Source organism: Macaca mulatta, chromosome 3, assembly GCF_049350105.2.
Source record: "Macaca mulatta isolate MMU2019108-1 chromosome 3, T2T-MMU8v2.0, whole genome shotgun sequence".
NCBI classification, from domain to species: Eukaryota; Metazoa; Chordata; class Mammalia; order Primates; family Cercopithecidae; genus Macaca; species Macaca mulatta.
In genome coordinates, this window is record NC_133408.1 from 4,447,271 (window position 1) to 4,473,029 (window position 25,759).

The 25,759-nt window shown below is 49.3% G+C and overlaps 1 protein-coding gene across 10 annotated transcripts in view; it reads right to left on the bottom strand.

The window, feature by feature from the left end:
• Window positions 1-8,306: 8,306 nt before the first annotated feature.
• PKNOX1 (PBX/knotted 1 homeobox 1) overlaps window positions 8,307-25,759 on the bottom strand; it is a 72,684-nt gene continuing 55,231 nt past the window's right edge. For 9 of the 10 annotated variants that reach the window (XM_015132797.3, XM_077995152.1, XM_077995157.1 and 6 more), the window contains 4 exons: window positions 24,398-24,526; window positions 20,680-20,756; window positions 15,968-16,140; window positions 8,307-11,952 (listed from right to left, as the gene is read on the bottom strand). In XM_015132797.3, coding sequence (XP_014988283.2) covers window positions 11,741-11,952; window positions 15,968-16,140; window positions 20,680-20,756; window positions 24,398-24,526 — 591 coding nt within the window. In that variant the 3' untranslated portion in view covers window positions 8,307-11,740. 10 annotated transcript variants of the gene reach the window in all.

Consider the following 25,759-nt stretch of genomic DNA (forward strand, 5'->3'; position numbering starts at 1 on the left):
CACAGCCATGATGATGGGAGGGCGGGAATGGGGACTAGGGACTGGCCTCAGCAGACAGTAGCCAACGGGTACATGCCATTCCCTGCCAGTCACTAGTCTGGGTGGGCCTGTGACCTCAGCAGTCCACACAGCATGGGTCCCAGGGCTCTGCTGAGAGGGCCGGGAGCAACAGCATCCCCTGGTGGGGCCCCGATAAGCAGTGTGTGGCCCTGCCTGCTACGGTGGCACCCCATGGCCACAGAGATGCCAGAGAACCAACACCCTCCTGGGGCAGAAGCCGGGTGCTGGGGCCTCTTGTTCGCTGCCGAAAGCATCTGGGCTGATTCAAACGACCCCCTCCAATCTTGGAGAAACACACCTTGGCAAAGGCAGCAGGAAGAATCGCTGAAAAGTGGTGGAAACAGATACATTCCTGAAAGCTCAGGCAGGGGCTGGTTTCCAGAAGGGATCATTGAAAAGTACCAATGCTTACAAAACCCACCAGCAAGGGAGTGACAGCAGGAGCCAGACGAAAGATGATGTCAAATAGAAGCACAGGCTGTCAGCAAGAGACTGCCGTGCCCAGTGACTTCACCCTAGTGCTGTGAGTTTCACTAAGCTCGGAACTACTGTCTTGGTCCAAGCCCAAGTTCATATTTGTGCTATTTGTTTAAAAATATAAAAAAAGGATGTGAGCAAATGTCTAGCAAAAAGAGCAGTGCAAGAAGACATGCCACCCGCCTAAGACAACACATGGCTTCCAAGGCTTGGCAGGTGCCCGCACAGGGACACAGATGCAGCTAATTACCAGCCACTGTTCAAGTCCTAAAGACTGCATTTGAGGAACGGCTGGGTTTATAATCCTTTCTTTTAGTACTTTAATGACAGAATCAGTCTATTAGTGTGCTTTATAATTCAGGATTTTGTGGGGTTTTGTGCGATAAAGTCTGGATCTGTCGCCCAGGCTGGGGTACAGTGGCACCATCTTGGGTCACTGCAGCCTCCGCCTCCTGGGCTTGAGTGATCCTCCCATCTCGGCCTCCCAAGTATCTGGGACTACAGGTGTGCACCACCATGCTCAGCTAATTTCTGTATTTTTGCTAGAGATGGAGTTTTGCCATGTTGGCCAGGCTGGTGATCCACCTGCCTTGGCCTCCCAAAGTGCTGGGATTACAGGAGTGAGCCACTGCGCCCGGCCACGATTCAGTCTTATTAAATCAACCAAGTGTCTGTGATGTGGCCCAAAGGTCAGGCTTTTCCTTTCCCGTGCAGATAGCTGCCCTGTGTCTGGGCGTCTTCCTCACCAGGAGAGTGGCTCAGGCACCGCTGGGCCTTTTGCAACCTGTAGTACAGCCCTGGTGGTGCTGGGCCCTGAGTAGGTGGTGAGCCTGCTGCTTACCCACCAGGACAGGCACTGGACAGGCCCTGTGGAGTGGCAGGCACCCCTGTCCAGTATTCAGCCTCTTCCTCTGCAGGGGCTGTCCCTGCCTGGCAGGCAGTGAGTCCAGGGACGCCTTGGACCACCAAATCCTCAACAGCCCTCAGCTCAGGGGCATATCAGCTGGCTTCTCCTGCCAGTAGGGGCAATGAGGCCTCGGTGGGGCTCAGCTGGAGGTGGACCTCAAAGAGCCCAGGCCAGAACCCACTGTCAGGCGGTGGGCAGAGGTAGTATCAGTGACATTCTTTTTAACCAATGAGTGCTTAACTGAAGCAACTACTGGCACTGAAATATTTTAAAAGTGTTCTCTTAAGATTTAGTTTGGCCAGGAACAGTGGCTCACACCTGTAATCCCAGCACTTTGGGAGGCCGAGGCGGGTGGATCACTTGAGGTCAGGAGTTCGAGACCAGCCTGGCCAATATGGTGAAACCCCATCTCTACTAAAAATATAAAACTTAGCTGGGTGTGGTGGCACACGGGTGTAATCCCAGCTACTTGGGAGGCTGAGGCAGGAGAACTGCTTGAACCCAGGAGGCGGAGGTTGCAGTGAACTGAGATCGTGCCACTATACTTCAGCCTGGGTGACAAAGCAAGACTCTGTTTCAAAAAAAAAGATTTAACTTAACGTATCTGATTAAAGCATCATTTTAAAAATGTGAACCATGTGCTCAGTGTCTCCTCAGGCTGCAGCTAGCAAGGATGTGCACATGACTCAGGACAGCTCCATCAAAGCTTTGGGAAGCTGTCGGAGGGAAGTCTGAACTGGGAGAGAACGACTCAAAGGCCTCAGAGAGCCTGAGTGGGCAGCTCCTGCCCACAGTGCCACACCTGGGCACAGCCCTCTCCGCTGGCTCACACCCAGGTGGCGTCAGCATCAGGTGAAGACGCCCGGGATGGCCCACTCCCTTCCAAGCTCCCCCAAACTTTGCTGCTTTATGGATCTAACACCCCCGCTCAGTGACTGGATCCAGAGCCGGCATCACCGGCAGGCAGCGTGGGTCCACGGCAGGCCCCAGGAAGGCTGGTGCACGGCTGACATGGCCCAGCGCATGCCTGGCACACGACGGGCACGGCCCATGCCAAGGCCCCACGTGACATGACAGAGAAGCGGCCACAGAGTCCCGCCTCAGGCACTAAGCCAGTTTAACAACAACCAGAAAAGTGGCTTCAGACAGTGGCAACATTTATTTTGCTCACACATCTGTATCTGGAGCGGGGCTCACGGGCGGCTGGGCTCTGCTCTGCTCATCAGCTGGAGTGGCTTGAGGTGCCTGTAGGCTCACCCGTGTGTAGCTGGTCAGCGCGGGCTGGCAGACAGGACACATGCATGGCCTGTCCCCACGGCCTGGGCTTCCTTCCAACATGGCACCCGGGCCAAGCCTGAGCCCCCTCAACCTGTCAGTCACATGGCAGCTGCCTCCCCAGCAGGCTGCAGAGACCTCCCCAGGATCAAGAGCGGGGAACTCCCTTCCAGAGGAGCACAGGGGACTGGAGATGTCATTCCTGCCATCAGACCCTGGACACTGCCTGAGAGAATCCTTCCGTACAGAGAAGCAGGAATCAGAACGGCTTTACGTTGCTCAAGGTAAAAGGCAATGCCTTCAGCTCTGAGTGAAAACCATTTCCAAAGCCGAATGTTCCCCCTTCCTCATTCCCATTTCTGTTGAACTCTGACTGTGCACAGAGCTCTGTGTGCACTCTGGAGCGCAGGGCAAAGGCCTCCCTGCCCGCCCCGATTGGCAGCTGCCAGAGGGCAGGAAAGGAGAAAACAGTGAGGGGACGGGGAACCTGCAGCCCCTTCCCTCCTTCTACCAGGTAAACAGCCACCGGGGAGAGGCAGGAAACATTTTCAACTCAAGGTCTCCCCTGGCTCAGACACTCGCCCGCCCAAGCCACTGTCCAGAGATAAGGCAGAGTTTGGCAGCAGAGGCAGGAGTGGGCATGAGCCCTGTACCCCAAGGGTATAGGACCCACCTGCGACGGCGGAGCCAGGAGCAGGCAGCAGCAGCCCTCTGCGAGGGAGGGCAGGAACAGACACCAGGCACAGCGCAGCATCCAAGGCCTGCTGGCACCTAAGGAGGGGCAGGGCCACTCTGGCACCCACACCATGCGCAGGGTGGCCGTGGCCACTGCTGGAAGAATTGGAAGCCTGTGGTGCCCGCAGGGACAAAGGCAGCCCCAAGCCCACAGCCAGCTCACCTGGTGACCACAACCACCCAGGTCCTGTCCCAAGGGGAGTGCCTGTTTCTGGGCGTGAGGACTATTCATCTAGGTCTCCACTGTTCTACAAAAAGACCCCCGGCATTCAGTAAACTGAGATAAACACCAGACAATCCACGGCCACGAAATAAAGCTACTGACAGAAGCAGACCCAAGAATGTCCGGCGCCAACTGTCACACAGCCACACCCCCACGACACGCCCAGCAGCGCACCCCGCTCCCCTCCATGTGGGTGTCCACGCTGCCTCTGTAACCCCTGCCGCCACAGGCGAGGCTGCAGTGAGCGTCTCTGCGCAGGTCTGTGCCACCCACGATGTTTCGGCCAACAACAGACCTAGCAGACCAAGGAGGTCCCGTGAGGTTACAGCGGAGTGGAGAAGTCCCTGTCAGAACGTGGAGCACAGCGTATCTCCCGTGTCTGGTGCTGCCAGCGCACATAAGTGCACACAGTAACATCCTAGGCTTCCGTGCCCACTCATACTCCCTGACGCACTGACAGCTCCTGGTAAGTGCCCTGTGCTATTTTTAACACTTTAGACTGTATTTTTACTGTATCTTTCTTTGTTTAGCACATTTTTTTTCAGACGGGGTCTGGCTCTGTCGCCCAGGCAGGCATGCAGTGGTGTCATCACAGCTCACCGAAACCTTTCCCTCCTGAGTCCGAGACATCTTCCCACCTCAGCCTCCGAGGAGCTGGGCTACAGGCGTCAGCCACCGTGCTAGGCTAATTTTTCCATTTTTTTGTAGAGATGAAGTCTTACTCTATCGCCCAGGCTGCTCTCGAGCAGCTCAGTGCAAGTGATCTGCCTGCCCCAGCCTCCCAGAGTGCTGGGATTACATGCGTGAGCCACGGTACCCGGCCAATTTAGCTGTTTAGACACACAAATCCTTACGATATGTTAGGACTGCCCCAGGTATACAGCAGGGTCACGTGCCGCGCTGGTCTTTGGCCGGGAGCAACGGGCTAAGCCACACAGGGTGGATGTGTCGTGAGCTGTGTGAGCGCACTGTGGTGTTCCTACGGTGACAGAGTCCCCTAAAGAGGCGTTTCTCAGAGCACAGCCTGTTGTTACATGACATGTGACTGTACTGTCAGGTTCATTCCAAAATGGCTAGCCCTGTGATATTCCTGCTAGCACCACACAAGTTCCCGTTTCTGCAGATCCCCAATCCCAGCTTCCTCACTGCAGCCCGCCGACAAGGCGGCACGCCCCTGGGCTCCAGCTCACACTCCCTGGGCGTGCCGACGCCTGCAGTCTTCACGTGCTGCTTGGTCCTCTGGTCTGCTTTCAATGAACTATTAACATTCGCTGTCATGGTTCTAGAGACTTCTAGAATCCCCCTAAACACTGGCTCCTTGCTGGCTTTATGCATTGAAAAGAAGGAACAAGGAAAGTGCTGCTGTCAGTCACCACCTGTTAACAGTCCTCTGTGTCCTCCACTGCACAGAAAAACTGAATTTTGATCTGGCCAGATCACCCATGTTTTGCCCTCGGATGTATGCCTTTGGGGTCTCAAAATAAGGGCTTCTTCCCCAACAGAGCAAAGACAAGCTCCCATATCATCTTCCAGTGGCTCACGGCCATGCCCAGAACCCACGGCGCCTGCCTCTGCCCTCCCCTCTCCTCTGCACTGCTGTCTCCCAGGCCACCAGTCCCTCCTGGCTGCCCAGCCCCCTGTCCTCCTCCCATCTACCCTCCCACAGCAACCCACACTCTCACAGCTTCTGCTGCGGGAAGCGCTCCTTCCTGGGACTCCCTGGCACAGTTCAGCTGAGCATTTCTCCACCTTCGCTGGCTGCTCTCCTCTAGCTCCACGGTCTCTACAACTCAGTCGACACTCACACACAAGACAATGTAAACTGTCAAGGGCTTCACAACTTATTTCTGACATGGATTGCTGTGTTAAGATAATGTGAAAGAAAACAGTGAATATAAAGTGAAATATTTTTAAATATACCTTATTTTTCTACAGGCCATTTTCTAAAAATGTCTAAGCAACTAAAGCCATCATTAAAATGTTTTTTCTTTTTTTTATTTTTGGAGAAGGAGTCTCACTCTGTCGCCCAGGCTAGAGTGCAGTGGCGCAATCTCAGCTCACCGCAACCTCCCTCTCCTGGGTTCATGGAATTCTCTTGCTTCAGCCTCCCAAGTAGCTGGGACTACAGGCACACGCCACCATGCCTGGCTAATTTTTTATATTTTCAGTAGAGACAGGGTTTCACCATACTGGCCAGGCTGGTCTGGAACTCCTGACCTTGTGACCCACTCGCCTTGGCCTCCCAAAGTGCTGGGATTATAGGCATGAGCCACTGTGCCCAGCCTAAAATGTTTCTTTTGAAAGATTCTGGAATAAAAGAATTCCTGATTTTTTTGGGGGGTGGGGAGGGGGGACAGAGTCTCGCTCTGTTACACAGGCTGCACTGCAGTGGCATGGTCTCGGCTCACTACAACCTCTGCCTCCCGGGTTCAAGCGATTCTCCTGCCTCAGCTTCCCGAGTGGCTGGGATTTCAGGCACCCACCACCATGCCCGACTAATTTTTGTATTTTTAGTACAGACCAGGTTTCTCCACGTCAGCCAGGCTGGTCTCAAACTCCTGACCTCAGGTGATCTGCCCGCCTCGGCCTCCCAAAGTGCTGGGATTAAAGGTGTGAGCCACAGCGCCCGGCCTAGAATTCCTGATTTATATTAAAACCATTCTTGCTTTTTACAGGGTTGAAATCCTGATTCACATAACGAGATAAAGAATGGAAACATCTGTATAAGATGATACCTTCTAAATACTATTTTTATACAGAATATTTACAAATTATCCAAGTAAGCAACCCTAACTAGTCCTTTATAGACTACAAAAGCCAGACCCGAGGAGGCCTGGCAGAGAGGAGCCTGCAGGTGCCAACTCGAGCTGGGCCGCGTGGTGAGGATGTGGCATTGGGGAAAGCTGGCCCAGGCCCAGATGCCACACTGGGAGCAGCATTCACTGCTTTCAGTCGCACGTGCTTAGATGCTATATAGTCACTCGTCTCGCAGATTTTATGAACAACGATAGTTAAACAGTGATCCTAGGTCTTAGTGAAGGTAAAAAGATCTTACTGTACAAGGGCAAAAATAATTTGTACTAAGTTTTTTTTTTTTTTTTTTTTTTTTGAGACAGAGTCTCGCTTTATGCCCCAGGCTGTAGAGCAGTGGGGCAATCTCAGCTCACTGCAACCTCCGCCTCCCAGATTCAAGAGATTCTCCTGCCTCAGTTTCCCGAGTAGCTGGGATTACAGGCATGAGCCACCACGCCTGGCTAATTTTTGCGTTTTTAGTAGAGACGGGGTTTCATCATGTTGGCCAGCCAGGCTGATCTCAAACTCCTGACCTCAGGTGGTCCACCCAGCTTGGCCTCACTAAGTGCTGGGATTACAGGCGTGAGCCACCAAGCCTGGCCTTGTACTAAGAATTTCTTCTGAGAGTATATATAATAGAATGGGATGAAAGCTAAAAACAGTAGACATTATTTATGACATTCGTATAATTCAGAAAGTGTGCAACACTAAATATTTAATACAAATATTATTTTCTGGATTTGCTAGACCATTACTCACTTCCTCATCTCTCTTTAGATGGAGAGAGTCTATATTAGTCATAAACATCATTGTAGAGCTAGAATAAACCTTATAAGCCAGTTCTTTTTTTTTTTTTTGAGGCGGAGTCTTGCTCTGTCGCCCAGGCTGGAGTGCAGTGGCCGGATCTCAGCTCACTGCAAGCTCCGCCTCCCGGGTTTATGCCATTCTCCTGCCTCAGCCTCCCGAGTAGCTGGGACTACAGGCGCCCGCCACCTCGCCTGGATAGTTTTTTTTTTTTTTTAAAAAGTAGAGACGGGGTTTCACTGTGTTAGCGAGGATGGTCTCGATCTCCTGACCTCATGATCTGCCCATCTCGGCCTCCAAAAGTGCTGGGATTACAGGCTGAAGCTACCGCGCCCGGCCCAGTTCTTCCTTTTCACAAAGGAAGCCCTGAAAGTCTAGAGACGCCGGGACTGCCTGAGACCCCACAATAATCAAGCTCATGTCCGTCCTCTCACCTCCGACCTGAGGGAACTTGAGACACAACACAGTGCCTCGGTTTTCTGTAAATCAATGAAAAACATTTCCTGAAACAATACAGTCAGCTGTCACTACTAATCACCAACAAGACTCACAGTTTTGGATGTGGTTTTTAAAATACATAAGTCTGCTGACTTTACCCTCTAAGCATGAACAGTTGTTGGGAGTTATAACACTTTGGATAACAAAGATTAAAAACCCTCTGAAATTGTTTTAATGTACCTTTTAAATCTTCAGGAACTTTCTTGTCATGAAAATTTATAATATGAACTATCAGAATAATTAGATTTATGGAAAACTATAAGAAAAAACCTAAAAGCTACCTGTTTCCATTTTCTGCCTGGACAGCCAATGAATGAACAAAGTAAGGAATTGAAGAAAAGATTCTTGGACATGTGAATGGACCTGAAGAGTCCGATGCAGTGTGGTCCTGGTTTCCCAATATGCAGGGGTCACTACAGACCCTACATGTCACCAGAAAACATGAAAACACTCTCAATGTTTTACCTAAAATGGAAAAGCGGCTTTCGGTGACATGAGCTTTATAAAATAAAACATTCATAAAGCAAGTTTCTATTTTTAATTTTTTTGCTTTGATAAATCAATTGCTTCACAAAAATCCTTTTTAAAGACAACAATCCAAGAAAACATATTGTTACAGTATTCACATTTCAAAGATTGTCAGTTTCAAAGACCGAACATAACTAGAACGAAAGAAGATTGCTGAGTTCTAAGTGCCAGGAATGGGCTTTCGCAGGGGGCAGAACCCCAGCTGGGCACCCTGATTCCTCACACAGGCAGGAGACGGATCACTCTCAGGTCACGCAGACACAACTCCCGGAGCCCTTAGCCGTGAGGGTTTCCTTTCCATACTGGATAAACACTTCCACTCATCTTACTATCTGGAATCAAAGCGCAAAGGCCAAGCTAGTCCCTCGCAGGAGCGTGCAGGAACCCAGCACAGCCAGCCCTGCCACTCCTGCTCAACAGGTGCAGGGCAGCAACAACAGCAACATGCTCAGTTTGGGTCTCAAGACACATTCAAAGGGAGCCTTCATAGGGAAAAATTCAACAAGAATAAAACTGGGATCAAATCTGATCATTTAAAATGAAATCTTAAAGGGGTCACACTTTTACAGATTCTTTCCACTGTCCGAGGGCTGGGGAACAGGTGTTTTAAGGTGCCAACTGACCTCAAACATGCTGGGCAGTGATTTTACAAACTGAAACGGCTTGCCATGTAGAAGCTAGTTAAAAGCACCCAGTGGAGAGAGGTTAAAGGAAACTCAGGCTATGTCCATAAGCACCCTCTCTCTACATGATCTTTATCCTATTCCTCTGAATTTAGTAAGAATTTAGGAAAGTTGAAAGTTTTCAGCTGGAGAATGCACACTGTACCATTCAGCATGGGTGTTTAACTCTCAGGCCAGAGCTTCCCAGTGCCACCGAGGTTCACACAGTGCCCTCTTTTTATAGATGGGGTCTCACTGTGTTGCCCAAGATGGAGTGCAGTGGCTATTCACAGGTGCAGGCACAGTGCACTGCAGCCTCAAACTCCTGGCACATGCCATCCTCTGCCTCAGACTCCCGAGTAGCTGGAACGAGAGGCACGCTCTACTGTGCTGGGCAAGGGCAGTGTTTAAATTCCATCCACTGCTCAGTGAATGTGATTTCTAATGCGGGAAAGAAACCGTGACCTATACATGAGTCTACATTCTGTGAATGGCTTCCACCAATCTACACTAAAGAGCAGGCAGCCCAAGAGACGGAGGGTGGTGAGGGAAGGAGGAAGGGCTGGCTGGCTTTCATGGGTGCTTATTTTAAAAAGTCAACAAAGTTGGAACTTAGGTTAAAATGATCTTGTAGACTTGACTTAAAATATGAGAAAACAGTTCACAAATGAGGAATGCAATGGTGGCTTCATTCTCGGCCAGGCATGGTGGCTCACGCCTGTAATCCCAGCACTTTGGGAGGCCGAGGCAGGTGGATCACCTGAGGTCGGGAGTTTGAGACCAGACTGACCAACATGGAGAAACCCATCTCTACTAAAAATACAAAATTAGCCAGGCGTGGTGGCGCATGTCTGTAATCCTAGCAACTCGGGAGGCTGAGGAAGGAGAATCGTTTGAACCAGGGAGGTAGAGGTTGCAGTGAGCTGAGATCGCACCATTGCCCTCCAGCCTGGGCAACAAGAGCAAAACTCTGCCTCAAAAAAAAAAAAAAAAAAAGTCATTCTCTCCCCAAAAGAGCTGATAATCAAGTCTTTCAGTTAAAGCTCCTGAAAGATTTTAAAATACATTTCTGTATGTTTCCCGCTGACTTCTAAGTTATCTAGAAGTACTCCCCTATGATTAACTTCAATTAATATATTCTTTTGGGAAAAATCAGTTCCAGAAAAAACACTTCACTCGCTTAAAATGTCCCTTGGCTTACAACCAATCATTACTGTTGAATCTCAAGAATTAAAGACATTCCTGACCCTATAAACAAATGAACTTGGGCCATACCATTTCAGATGATATAAAGACATTCTGTATGAAACACTGTGGCCTGTTTTCTGAGAAAAAGCACCACTCCTAAGTAAACAAATGAAAACAAATCAAAACCGAAGAAAACAGAACCCAGCCCACTCTTTCAGTTCATCTTGTTACCAGGAAACATTAGTCCTACAGTTACTCCAAATCTCATACGGTCAAGTGAGCAGGAGGGCTCTGGAAAGTCAAAAGCAACAACGTACAACAAGAGAACACTGACACCAGGAGACCAGCCACAAATGCAAACGTGGGAGCCAACCCGTGGGGGCTGCCACTGCGCCCTCGCCAGACCAACTCGCTGCTGGGACTCCAGGGATGTCGGCTAGTTAAGTAATAAAGTCTGAATATCTGCTGCTTGCCCTAGCTCTGAGCCAATGGGGTAGAGCACATTTTATATTAGTTTATAATAAACATTCTGTGCATAACATATTTTGAATTTAAAACTTCTAAAACAATACACAGCTAACATGGTAAAGCAACCATGCAACTGTGGTCAGATTTAAATTAGACTGGAGTATGTATGGTAAGAGCTCCTAATGGATCACTGGCTACCATTTCGCCTCACTTACCTGAAGTCCTACTTAGCAAATACATTTCGATACATGTTTAGATCAAGTGTAAAATGCAATCCGAGCATTACATATCAACAAAAATCTGCAGATATCAAAATTTCATTAAATAGCTGTTTCTTTTATAGTAGTAAATGCTCATCACTACCCTGGGAGAGCAAAGAACCATGGAACAGTAGCTAACTTTGGGCAGGTTCATTAAATTTGGTCAATTCAGAACATTCCAAATTGAAATATTAATAGCAAGCATGTATTGTTTCTTTCTCTAGAAATTTTATCCTCAATATAGTCATCATCCAATTCATAACGAATTTATAAAAATAGCTTTTTTATCCAATAATTCCAGCAAGGTAAAAATAGGAGTTTCTTTTTATATATAGCAAATGAAACAGGCTCACTGAACATGAGGGGACTTAGGCTTGCTAAGCTTGCCATCCATCCACTCACGATGAAACCACACTCAGTCTAGGCGTGTGCCGTTGTCACCGCACACTGGCAGTTTCGGGTGCAGCAGCTTCTTTCAAATCCATGGGCCACACAAATAAGCCAGCCCACTGAGATCTGCTGGAACCACAGAACCAAGTGAAAACTGCATCACGGTTTAGAAAATGGCAGCGCTATTTCTTAATCTAATTAGGGATTCAAGGTGGGGAGGGAGTGGTGTGTCATTCCTCACAATCTAGCGTTAAACCTTTAAAGAATTTCTTTAAAAACACACACACACACACACACACACACACACACACTCTTGAAAGAAGTCGCTGCACCGGCAAAGACGCGCTTTAAGCTTACTATGAAATACAAAAGTGCACTCTTCTATATCTACATATAAAACATATTAGAAATAAAACTGTGTAAAATGTTTGCTGTGCAAACTCTAAAAAGTCAGGTGCATCTGCTCCTGCCCCTACTGTAGGGAGTCACTGTTCTCCAAGACAAGCCCACTGATGTGGGCAGGGGCCAGAGCACCCGCGTCCTCCTCTGTGCTGTCCGCAGACTCGTCCTCGCTCTGCCCTGCCATCATGACCTGCTGCACTGCCAGGGTGGCCCCGTCCGAGGACAGAGACTGAAGGCTGTCCACGTTCATGTTCACGGGCGTGGTGATGGTGACAACAGCTCCTGCAGCAGGATGAAGGTGTGTCATTATTTAAATGAGTACTCTCAGAAAAACACTTTATTACTCAATTGGGTACTGTTTGCTTGTTTGACCTAAAGTTAAAAAAAAAAAAAAAAAAAAACCTATATATGTTTAGGGAATGTTCAATAGGGATTTAAGAAACTTTCTGGGCTGGGCGCGGTGGCTCACGGCTGTAATTTCAGCACTTTGGGAGGCCGAGGCGGGCAGATCACGAGGTCAGGAGATCGAGACCATCCTGGCTAACACGGTGAAACCCCGTCTCTACTAAAAATACAAAAATGAACTGGGCGTGGTGGTGGCGCCTGTAGTCCCAGCTACTCGGGAGGCTGAGGCAGGAGAATGGTGTGAACCCGGGAGGCGGAGCTCACGGTGAGCGGAGATCACACCACTGCACTCCAGCCTGGGCAACAGGGTGAGACTCCGCCTCAGAAAAACAACAACCACCAAAAAGGAAACTCTTTCTGAAATCAGCCTCAGACCACGCTTAGCTCATAAGGCCTTGGCCTAAGAACAGCCTCAGTGGAGATCAGGACTATACAGAACACAGATTCATGGAGCAAAAAGTACTGTAGAAACAAAAAACCCAAAAACACCGAAGAAAGACACAAGAAGAATATAGTGGAGAAACCAAGTAAAGAGGAGAAGACAGAAAGAGGAAGGAAGATTCGTGTGAAAGAAGAGAAACCTTGTCACATGCCAGAGCCTGTTGTAAAACCTAACAGCAGAAGATGGAAACGGCCCAAATATCCACGAGCAAGGCCCAAATTAAAAACTCAACAATAGAGAGGACGGGCACAGTGGCTCACAACTGTAATCCCAGCACTGTGGGAGGCCAAGGAGGGAGGATCCCTTGAGCCCAGGAGTTCCAGACCAGCCAGCCTGGACAACATAGGCAGACCCTATCTTTTTTTTTTTTTTTTGAGACGGAGTCTCGCTCTGTCGCCCAGGCTGGAGTGCAGTGGCGCGATCTCAGCTCACTGCAAGCTCCACCTCCCGAGCCCACGCCATTCTCCTGCCTCAGCCTCCCAAGTAGCTGGGACCACAGGTGCCCGCCACTGCACCCGGCTAATTTTTTGTATTTTTAGTAGAGATGGGGTTTCACCGTGTTAGCCAGGATGGTCTCGATCTCCTGACCTTGTGATCCGCCCGCCTCAGCCTCCCAAAGTGCTGGGATTACAGGTGTGAGCCACTGCGCCTGGCCAGCAGACCCTATCTCTACAAAAAGTTTAAAAATTAGCTGGGCATGGTGGTGCATGCCTGTAGTCCTAGCTATTCAGGAGGCTGAGGTGGGAGGATCACTTGAGCCCAGGAGGTTCAGGCTGCAGTGAACCAAGCTTGCCCCACTGCACTCCAACCTGGGTGACAGAGCAAGACCCTGTCTCAAAAAAATAAAATAAAACAAAACACTGAACAATGGAATGCTATGGTGCTACTAAACAATACAGTGGACCAACATTTACTCATCTGTAAAACTCTGCAAGATGTATTAATAAGTAATGAAAGAAAGTAGAGACAGTGTTATGTGATATGCTAACATCTGGGTAAAATTTTAAAAGAGGCCCAGGAGCAGTGGCTCACGCCTGTAATCCCAGCACTTTGGGAGGCCAAGGTGGGTGGATCATGAGGTCAGGAGTTTGAGACCAGCCTGGCCAATATGGTGAAACCCCGTCTCTACAAAAGATACAAAAATTAGCTGGGTGTAGTGGTGTGTGCCTGTAGTCCCAGCTACTCGGGAGGCTGAGGCAGGAGAATTGCTTGAATCCAGGAAGCGGAAGTTGCAGTGAGCTGAGATTGCACCACTGCACTCCAGCCTGGTGACAGCCAGAGACTCTGTCAAAAAAAAAAAAAAAATTTTTTTTTAAAGATACACTTTCATTCATTCATGTCTGTGCATACAATATTATATCATGTATGCACTGGAGCTTGTACAGGAAACTGGTAACAATGGTTGTCCCTGGAGAATTAGAAGCCAGGATGGAAGACAGGTTTACTTTTCACTGAATGTTCTTGTTTGAATGTCTTTCCTCAATAGATAGGTATTGCCTTTTCTGACAGAGGGAGACAGAGAAAGAGGGAGAAAGAAACAGAGTAACTTTCTAGCTGTACATTCTTTAAAGAGAAGACCACCACACATCCAAACCTAAAGGATGCAGTCACAGCAGTACTTGAGGACACTCTGGTTTAAATGCATATAACACAACTCAAGAAAGGCTAAATGGAGACAAAATAAGTGTGATTCACAGCCCATCCTAACCAGGGGGCCAGCACCCCCCGCGCAAAGTCACCTGCGCATTCAGTGGAGAACCCATCAGCGCCTGCCACAGGGAACTGACTTGAGGTCGAGGGAAGAACCGTCTGAAAAGACCACAGAGAACACAGCCCAGTGCTCACACAGGTAGCCTGGAAAACTCATTGTCTTCAGGCACTGGATGGAGAACTCAGGAAGGTCTGGCCTCAGCTGGGATAATCTGCGCTAGCCTGAGCACTGCTGGGGACCACCCACAAGGATCACACTGCTCCCAAGTGACCTAACTGCGCTTCAGAGCAAAGCTCAAGAAGACTTACGGGAATACAAAAACATCCAGCACCTCAAAAGGCCACATTCCCAATGCCTGGCATCCAGTGAGATGACTAGGCATGAAAAGAGGCAGGAAAACCTGTCATAAGGAGGAAAATCAATCAGCCGAAACTGACCCAGAGCTGACAGATGTTAGAATTCGCAGAGAAGGACATCAAAACAGTGGCAGCAACTGTATTCTGTGTGTTCAAAATTTAAGTAGACTCAGGAAAGACAGGAAAGACTCCAACAGAACTTCTGGAGAGATGAAAACTACAAGGTCTCAGATGAAAACCACACTGGATGGGATGAGCCTAAGATGAACCGTACAGAAGCAAAGATTAGTGCAGCGGAAGGAGAGTCACAGAAATCACCCAAAATTAAACACAGAGAATCTAATAAACTGGAAGGAACATCAGGAACTGTGTGAAACTTTTCACCACCTAATACACAGGCACTGAAGTCCCTAAAAAGGGCTGCAGGAGGAAGGTGAGAAAATACGGTTGAAGAAATAATGGCCCCAAACTTTCCTAACTGAATAAGGTTCTATCGCTGCCAGAAAAAAGAAAGAAGAGGAAATACCACCATTTACATATACTTAAAAGCCCATGCACACAGGCCGGGCGCGGTGGCTCACGCCTGTAATCCCAGCACTTTGGGAGGCCAAGGCAGGCGGATCATGAGGTCAGGAGATCGAGACCATCCTGGCCAACATGGTGAAACCCTGTCTCTACTAAAATACAAAAAATTAGCCAGGTGTGGTGGTGGGCACCTGTAATCCCAGCTACTCGGGAGGCTGAGGTAGGAGAATGGCGAGAACCTGGTAGGCAGGGGTTGCAGTGAGCCGAGATCGCGCCACTGAACTCCAGCCTGGGCGACAGAATTGAGACTCCGTCTCAAAAAAAAAAAAAAAACGCATGCACACAAAACCATCAAAAATATGAAGACCTCACACGAACAGACAGATGCCTATAAAACACATCAGAATGGCTGCCTGTGTCAGGGGATGGAGCGCAGAGGCCACAGGGAATAAGCAAAAACAAGAGAAGGGCATGGAGGATGAAGAGAAAGAAGACACATGCTGAGAACGGGGTAAGTCCCTCCTCCGCACCTGGAGTCAGAGGGAAAAGGAGAACAAACACAGAAGCAAAGGAGCAGATCCACTGTCCGTGACCGTGTCTTGGAGGCAGAATTAATGATTTCATTATCTCTATCATGTGTTTTACATTCTCTACTACTGGTGCTCCTAACTCTCACTGAGAGCTCCCATGCACCCAGAATGCAGCTTCCTCATGTTTTAGTTGCAGAGAAAGAGAACCACATGTACTTTCGTTCACCGCATGACCTGAGGCTCACAGCTAACAGGCCCAATCCAGGCCTCTTGTTCAAAATCCCCACCCCACAGGCCACTATGTCTGGCCTTGGCCAGCCACCTATACCTTCTGACATGGTGAGCTCGCTCGGCGGTGGCTGTGCAACTCCTGATGCAATAGAGTCAGGCCAAAACCTCTGAACTGGCCGGTTCTGAGCTGTCTTTTTCTTTGTTTTGGGGGTCTCTGAACAACTTGAATCCAACATTGGCTGAAGAATTCGTCTTCTGGCATTGATGAACCTGGGGTCGACAAAGAGAAGCTTCCATGAAAACAGACTTCATAAAGACCCTATACAGGATTAACAAATCCCAACAAACACGCTGCTCTATGAACCACGCTACAAAGAATAACTCACGTTCTCCACTATGAGAACTACTTAAGAGGACTCAACACTATTCTAAATTATCTAAATGCCCAGAAACACAGAGCCTGTTGTTTTAAAAATCATGTAAATAAGGACCAACTTGTCCATGGCACTTTTGTTTTTTGCCTTAACTCCTTTAGTGTGTGTTTGTGAACTAGACACTCATAGCAACATAAATGATACTGTTGAATTTGTGAATCTGACACTATTTTCCCTAAGGAAGAAAAATGTTAAAGAAGCAAGACTTTCTGTAGTGTCATCATGCCTGAGGCGATCGGGCAGTCTGCACTCGTCTGGACGTCACCAGATGACCAACGTGGCAGAGCCTCTGGGTGGCAACATGTCTGAGCCATCAGGGAATGGGACTGCCACCTCCTCTTGTTTCACCACAAAGCACGATCTAAGGCAAGAGCTGCATCTTTTCAAAAACTATTCCCAATGATGAGCTGTTTCTTAGATGATTGAAGGCGTAAGTCATCCAGTAGCCCTAGACATGTGGCTAGCACGGCACATATGCACCAGCAGTGATGAAATCCCCAACAGACGTTAGTGGCTCTGTCAAACTAGGAACTCACACCTGTGATAAGACCCCATAGAGAACGAGACCAGCAACAATCACAGGTTGGCAAGGCAGGTTGGACACTGTTTTTGTTTTTTTGAGATGGAGTCTCTCCCTGTTGCACAGGCTGGAGTGCAGTGGCACGATCTCAGCTCACTGCAACCTCTGCCTCCCGGGTTCAAGTGATTCTCCTGCCTCAGCCTCCCGAGTAGCTGGGACTACAGGCGCCCGCCACCACGCCCAGCTAATTTTTGTACTTTTAGTAGACAGGGGGTTTCACCATGTTGGCCAGGATGGTCTCGATCTCTTGACCTTGTGATCTGACCGCCTTGGTCTCCCAAAGTGCTGGAATTACAGGCGTGGGCCACCGCATCCGGCCCAACAGTCACAGGTTGGCAAGGCAGGGTAGACATTGTTTCATATCAAATGAGTATGACAGCAATCTCAAAATACATTAAGATTAAAGGCTGCTGTCTTCAGTTCCCATTCTTATGCTCTGAGCTGTTGCCTTTAAATCTGAGCAAGTGCAAGGAGACGCAAATTCCCAGGCCGGCTCTTCCTCCTGCAGTGACTGGAGGACAAAGATAGCGACCCAGACATGCGTTCTGCTGCACCTGCCACCCTATGCCACCGACTGGGCCACTTTGCTACAAAAGAAGCTGTAATGGGAAGAAACGGAAAGAAAAACAACATCCGTCCCATGAAAGTACCTGTGAAACCAGAACCCGTCCAGATTCACGCATTACCCCAACCTAATGCAGAAGTGGCAATACCAAGCATGCTTAAGGCCTCATTTCTGTCTTCTTTGTTCAGTAACACGAGTGATAAAGTCGTTGACCTCCTATTAGAGTTACACATTGCTCGTCTAGTAAAAGCCAGACTTCTCTGTCTGGATAGCTGAGTAGCCACATTCATGGTATCAGGGAAATAAAAGCATTACTTTTAGACTCAGATTCTACTCTGGTGTGTCACTGTGACAACTTCTCTCTTTTTTTAGTGCCCCCCTCTGCAAAACAACAGAACTAGAACTGGATCAGCTCTAATGTTGCCTAATTTTAAAAGTCCACGGTTTTTAAAATATCTACAATCATATTAGGACACGGTCTTAATAATAATGAAGCAGATCGGATCCCACCATGCTTCATTTAGAGGAACCTGGTGATCCCTGCAGCACAAGCTCCATGGCTACCCACAACCCCAACAAGACCTGGGAGGGAAGGTCCCACTGCTATTGGAATGTGTTGGGTTTTTTTTTTTTTTGAGATGGAGTCTCACCCTGTCGCCCAGGCTGGAGTGCAATGGTGCGATCTTGGCTCACTGCAACCTCTGCCTCCCAGGTTCAAGCCATTCTCCTACCTCAGCCTCCTGAGTAGCTGGGATTACAGGTGCATGCCACCACACCCAGCTGATTTTTCTATTTTTAGTAGAGACAGGGTTTCACCATGTTGGTCAGGCTGGTCTCGAATTCCTTACCTCATGATGTGCCTGCCTCGGCCTCCCAAAGTGCTGGGATTATAGGTGTGAGCCACTGTGCCTGGCCTGTAATGTGTTATTTATTTATTTTTATTTATTTATTTTTTTTTGAGATGGAGTCTCGCTCTGTCGCCTAGGTTGGAGTGCAGTGATGCGATCTCAGCTCGCTGCAAGCTCCACCTCCCGGGTTCACGCCATTCTCCTGCTTCAGCCTCCCAAGTAGCTGGGACTACAGGCGCCCACTACCACGCCCGGCTAATTTTTTGTATTTTTAATAGAGACGGGGTTTCACTGTGTTAGCCAGTATGGTCTCGATCTCCTGACCTCATGATCCACCCTCGGCCTCCCAAAGTGCTGGGATTATAGGCGTGAGCCACCGCGCCCGACCTGTAATGTGTTTTTAAATCCTTCTTATTCAAAGCTGCTACCAGCAGAGGCATGAGCTAATGATGGGTGTGTACATCTCACTCCAAGATGCAATGTTTGTAAATATAAAAGAAAAGAAAGTCAGAAAAAGTAAAAATAGCTACAAATATTACAGAGTTCAGAAATTTAGAATTTTTAAAAGTTACATTATTAAACTGTTAATAATACTAAAAATCAAAAGTTGATACTAAACCTAGATAAGACAATTTGTTAATGCAACATAGTAGCAAGTCAGGGAACACTGGGAAATCATGAACGGAGGAAAGCGGGAGGGTGCTGAGCAGTGAAGGGGCACCAGCACATCCAGAGAAGCATCCCTCCCCCTTCAGCCCACCCACCACGGGTGTGCCCCAGCCAAAGCATGTGGTTTCCACATAGACTCCAGGAAAACCACCAAGAACACGAGCAGTAGGTAACAACCATCGCAGCAACAACCTACTCAGAATCTTTAAAGTTTTGTTAATATTCTATTTAAAAGGTTTAACAGGAAATAACGCAAACAGTACAGTCTGTTGTGACTACCCAAATCTAAAAGAATGGCAAGAGTGCAGGATCGCGCAAGTGCTTACGCAACCCCGAGGCGTGCCTCCTGCGCACACGACTGCACAAAGACGAAGACTTTCCTGCTGGAACTTCAACAAGTTCACATTTTAGCACAGTTAAGATAAAGATAATAATGTTTACAATTGGAAGAATTTGTGCTTTCTTCTTTTATGCATGCCAGTTTTATTAAGCTGAAATTGTTTCCTACATCTGAACAATAAGTAAATTTAAAAAATGAGACAAGTGACTAATAACCAAAATGGAAGACCACCCCCCACTTCAGTGCCACTTAGGAACACAGGCTTGTGGCCACAGTCTAAGTGTCCACAGCAACGTTTGACAGCAGGACTAGAAGGGGACGTTTTATGAAATGTCCTCCTGGGCGTTTCTCTCCTAGGAATGGCTCCCAGCCTCTGCCATGGAGCAGGACCTCCACAAGAAAAAGCAGCAGAGGGTCCCCCCATGGGGCAGGACCTCTCACTTTTGGCCTCCCACCATCCCAAGGTTCATCCACTAACAACACATCACAGTTCTGTTATACCTTTTTTTCTTCTTCTTCCTTTTTGTGGAGAATGAGGTCTCGCTATATTGCTCAGGCAGGTCTCGAACTCCTGGTCTTAAGCTATCTCCCACCTCTGCCTCCCCGAGAGCTGGGATTACAGGCGTGAGCCACCGCACCCGGCCTCACATCACCGTTTTGTATGAGTGTGGGGCTTAGGGGACAGCAGCACCCTAGAGAAATAGTTATTTTTTTTTTCTTCTTTTAAGACGGAGTCTCGCTCTGTTGCCCAGGCTGGAGTGCAGCAGCACCATCTCAGCTCACTGCAAGGTCTACCTCCTGGGTTCACGCTGTTCTCCTGCCTCGGCCTCCCAAGTAACTGGGACTACAGGCGCCCATCACCACGCCCAGCTAATTTTTTGTATTTTTAGTAGAGACGGGGTTTCACTGTGTTAGCCAGGATGGTCTCGATCTCCTGACCTTGTGATCTACCTGCCTCGGCCTCCCAAAGTGCTGGGATTACAGGTGTGAGCTACCGCGCCTGACCGAAAAACAGCTCTAAAGAGGCAGGCAGGATGCAGTCCATAATGAGGTATTGATATGAAAACTTAGGTTGAATCTGGTTTATTCCTAAGTCTCCTGCTCCCACTGCCCATTAAAAGAACTCATATTTTTAGTCAGGCGCAGTGACTCACACCCATGATCCCAGGACTTTGAGAGGCTAAGGTGGGAGGATCACTTGAGGCCAGGAGTTTGAGACCAGCCTGGGCAACACAGCAAGACCTGTCTCAGTTGGGAAAAAAGAAAACGAGGGATCTCCTATTTTCAGCAAGATTTCACTATATATTGGTGCCAGCATTTCCAAGTGCTCTACCGTGCTGACAGGCATGATTTCGGGAAGCAGGGCACCTTACCAGTTGTTGACTTGGAGTAGTGTCAAATTTGTCTGAGCAGCAATCTGTTTTTTCTCATCCTCTGTTGGGTAGGGATGCTGAAAATAAAAAGGAGGGTTACCACGGCCTTCGAGTTTACAAAGGAAATCCAGATGATCTAGGCAAAATGTGAGCATTACATAATCATCAGAAAATAATGGTAACATCAACAGTGCTTCTAGCCAAAACCTAACTGGAGTCTCACAGAACAAAGTGTTTCTCCTAGTACCAGGAACGTCCTAGTGCCTCAGTGGCTGGTTAGTGCACAGGTCAAGGTGGGCCGCCCCCATGTCTAGGTTCAGCGCTTGGCTGCCCCCATGTCTAACGGTTCAGCGGTGACAATAACAGCAGTGACATCACCAGGAGCAGCTATGCCGTCCAGCGGTGAGTCTACGTCAGGCTTGATACAATCTACAGACTTTGTATCAACTTTATTGAACTTTAACTTACGAACAATAAACTACATCCATGTAAACAGGATGGATGGATGGATGGATTCTGGCCCAGGAGCCTCTGCCACAAGCAACACGCAGCACATTTCAATTACCTTGTCCATTCTATAATAATTCACTGATTCCTCAGAAGCACCTGCTGAGATGGTCACTGTCACTGTCTTTATTTTACAGAAAAGGAGACTGAGGCATGAAGTGTTTACAAACTGCCCCCATCCCACAGCTGGTGAAATGGGTGGAGTAGGAAATGGCCAGGCAGGCTGGGGGACACGTTGCCATCATGGGTACCACAAGAATCAACTGACACTGGGATGAGCTGATGCCATCGACGGCTTTCCTGGGATGAGATCTCTGCTGGATTCACCTGTGCTGTCAGTAAGGAACTGAACCCAGGGCTGGCACCAGGAGTGCCCGCTATGCTATTCTTTTATGTATGATTGAAACATTTCACATACAAAAAATCCAACCAGAGGGCTGGGCAGGGTGCCTCACGCTGTAATCTCAGCACTTTGGGAGGCCAAGGCAGGTGGATCACTTGAGGTCAGGAGTTTGAGACCAGCCTGGCCAATATGGTGAAACCCCATCTCTACTAAAAATACAAAAAATGAGCTGGGTGTGGAGGCGGGTGCCTGTATGCCCAGCTACTTGGGAGGCTGAGGCAGGAGAATTGCTTGAACCTGGGAGGCGGAGGCTGTAGTGAGCTGAGATCACCCCACTGCACTCCAGCCTGGGCAACAAGAGCAAAACTCCATCTAAAAAAAAAAAAAAATCTGGCAGGGTGCAGTGGCTCACGCCTGTAATCCCAGTATTTTGGGAGGCCAAGGTGGGTGGATCACGAAGTCAGGAGATCAAGACCATCCTGGCTAACATGGTGAAACTGCGTCTCTACTAAAAATACAAAAAATTAGCCGGGCCTGGTGGTACGCACCTGTAGTCCCAGCTACTTGGGAGGCTGAGGCAGGAGAATTGCTTGAACCCAGGAAACAGAGGTTGCAGTGAGCCGAGATCGCGCCACAGCACTCCAGCCTGGGAGTGCAGGAAAAAAAAAAAAAATCCAACCAGAACTAAATAGCAAAACTCACAGAAGTACCAACCGTAAATGATTTCTAGCTATGCTAAATAATTTCTCCAAGACTGATGACTGTCTATATGTGGAAACCAACGCGATATTTACTCTAAAACCTGAATGCACTAAAGTCCCTGATTTTGGATCAACAGGGATGCAGGAGAATGAACGGCACCAACTGAGTCAGCAGAGGGAGTTTACTCGGCTTTGATGTGAAACGGACGTTGAGAGTGGCGTGGAGACACCCCTGCTTATCGCAGGCGGATGGAGCAGCCTCGGATGTGCCTCAGCAGTGATGCGCTTGTTTCCTCAAACTAACTGGCAGTGTGACTCAACTTGATTCCATCAATGAGCGTGTGGCTCTGAGCTCAAAGTCATGGAAACAGAAATACTGTTCTCCCCCCTTTAAAAAGCTCATAAAATCGAAACAGAGCAGGAAACACCAGCACACAAGCAGAAAACACCAAACGGCCAGAGATGCTGCCCCAGAGTGTGCGGGAAGCACAGGGGGACGGCGCTGCCAAGAAACGAGGGCAAGGAGGGACTGAGGACGCCTCACGGGAAGAAAAGCAGCATCTTCACTGGACATGATGAGCGGGTTTATTGTTTCAGAAATTATTAAAACATTCAAGGAAAGCTGAAAGGAGAGTACTCACCCAATCCCACCACTTGGTGTGGTTCTATGATTATATTATACATATACTGATTGGCTGTAATAATCACGATGTGTGTAAATATAGCGACATGCTGCCTTGTGACTTCCTATCCTTCACTAAACCTCCCGACTGCTTAGAGCCCTCATTCCTTATGTTAACTATCCGTGTGATACTCCATCAAACCGGTACGTCCTCATCTACATGCCGGCCCGCTTTCCATTATTATACTGAACAACACTAAGATTCTTACACAAATCTTTCCGTTTCCTTGTGACTGATCTCTTTGGGCCAATTTCTCAGAGCGGCCCGGCTGCTCACAGGTGGCACTTCTTTCTCCTGACATGTGCTGCTCACTACCTTACGTCCGTGGAAGCAGCTCGGTGGAGACCAAGAGGCCAGGGCAGGCAAGCGGAAGAGGCACAGCCAAGGCTCCTGCCAGGCCTTCCGCCCAGGGGAGGGCCCTTCCCCTCCCGGGACCACCCAGTAACACCACCTGTCAGTTTCAAGCCCTCGGGCCAGTCACTCCCATGGACCCCTTCCTCAACCGAGGAGGCCGAGGCAGCCAGAGAAAAGTGGGCCACGAGATGGCGAGATGACCATGGGCTCAGGGTCCCATGGTCAGGGGAGGATAAGGACAGAGTGCTGAGGAGAAACAGGCCTCAGCCCCAGTGGAGGTGCCCTGGAGAGGAGACAGCAGGAGGGAAGGGCAGATGCCGCGCAGAAGGCCGAGGAGGAGGAGGCTGAGAAGACGGGCGGATATGGCCACAGTCTCACACCAATCAGCGGTGACAGCGGGAGAGAAGGGCAAACACTTAGGGCCAAGCCAAACTGGCGTCTGCCTTCCTGCCTCGGCCTCCCTGTGCTTGCCCCAGGAGAGCCCCGCCTGCTCTCTTCTGCCCTGGATCAGCAGGCCGGCAGCAATGGTGACACACAGCCTGCGGAGCAGGTCCCCCCAAGCAACTCAGCAAGCAGGCCCACCACCGCACTTCCTAAGATGTCCTGGGGACGAGGAGAACCCGCGGCCATGCCCTAGCGGAGGAAGCCGGGTGCACATGCGCTGGGTAAACCGACGCTCCCCCTGGGACAGACTCGCTTCCAGCAAAAGGCACCCACCCAGTGGCCCGCCCGTAGGTGCACCCGGCACTGAGATGTCTCTAACCGGTCTCGGCTTCCTTGTCAACCCAACACACAGAAACACAGCAACTTCCCCTGTGCGGCCCCAGAACACCCCTTCTCTGCCCACTTTTCTGGCTCACCTGATCCCATCGCCCTTCGTGGTGGGCTGTCTCGCACACACGTGCACAGCTCACATGCGCCCGGGTGCTCCTTCACGGCGGCCCTCACTGCCCTTCAAGTTTCCTGCAGCAGTGCCCCATGCTCCCCCCATTATGGACATGCCATGAAGTCCTGAAAGTCAAGCCTTTGACTTTCTGAGCCCAGAGAAGTAACCCTTTTCCATGACACATAAGCCAGAGAGCAAGTGTCGCAGAGAGCTGCAAGGCAAGGGCCGGCCCAGCCGTCCTTACCCCGATGTGCTGGAAGAGCCAGGACCGCATCACATTTGTGGCGTGCTTCGGCAGGACGCCCCTCTTGTTCTTAGATGAACCATCATCTTGATGCAAGATGCTGAGATCTTGGTTTAACTGTAACTGAAGCTTTTAAACAGTTGAAAAATAACATTAGAAAGCATAGGAAATTCTCACATATCGAAGTACTTACAACTGCAGGTGGAGAAAACAGCGAAGGATCGGACAGGGAAAGGACTAGTAGTCAAGGCCCATGCACAGGAACCCTGTGTGGACTGATGTTTCAGGATGTGGTTCCCTCCACATTACTGGGCTTTTATTTTTTTTTTGAGACAGGATCTTGCTCTGTCGCTCAGGCTGGAGTGCAGTGGTGCAATCACGGCTCACTGCAGCCTTGAACTCCTGGGCTCAAGCGATTCTTCCAGCTCAGCCTCCTGGGTAGCTGGGACCAGACTCACATGTCACCACACCCATCTAATTTTGTCTACTTTTTGTAGAGGCAGGGTCTCGCCCTCTTGCCCAGGCTGGCACGTGATAAGTCTTTGCACTAGTGACTTGGCTCTGCAGAGGCCTCTCAGGCAGGGAGGCTCAGAGCCTATCCTCTGTAGGCAGGAATGCCGTGCTCCTCTCACCCACCACCTGTTCCCACCTGTGTCTCCTGCAGTGAGGTCAGTGAGAACATGTGACTTCCTAGCCAAAAAGGGACGTCAAGAACCAATGAGAATGAACAGGGACACCAGAAAATCCAACTCTCAAGAGTAGGATATGCCAGGGGAGCAGAGGGGAAAGAAACAGAAACAGCACAAAGGCAGAAAGAGGGGCCACAGAACAGGAGAGCACAGGCTGACTCCTTGTTCCAAATGCCTCTGCAGGCACTGGAGACACGGACCTTCCCTCCTGTCACCCAGGAAAGAGTAGGCTACTCTGCCAACTCGATTTTAAAAGAAAAAGATGTGAATGGCATTTCTTTGTTAAATTCTTTCTCACAAAACACGAGAGAAGATCTGCTCGTTACAAGGCCGTGCTCCAGGCCCTGGCACGGCCTCCCTCACATGTCATCTCCCTCCCCAGGTGCCTGCTGAGATGACGCTGCCACTGCGCACTGCACAGACCAGGGAAGGAAGAAGGCAAAATCACTCTGTAGGGTCCGCAGCATGGATAGGTCAGCCTATTTAAGAACTCACATATAGGGCCGGGCGCGGTGGCTCAAGCCTGTAATCCCAGCACTTTGGGAGGCCGAGACGGGTGGATCACTAGGTCAGGAGATCGAGACCGTCCTGGATAACACGGTGAAACCCCGTCTCTACTAAAAAATACAAAAAACTAGCCGGGCGAGGTGGCGGCGCCTGTAGTCCCAGCTAC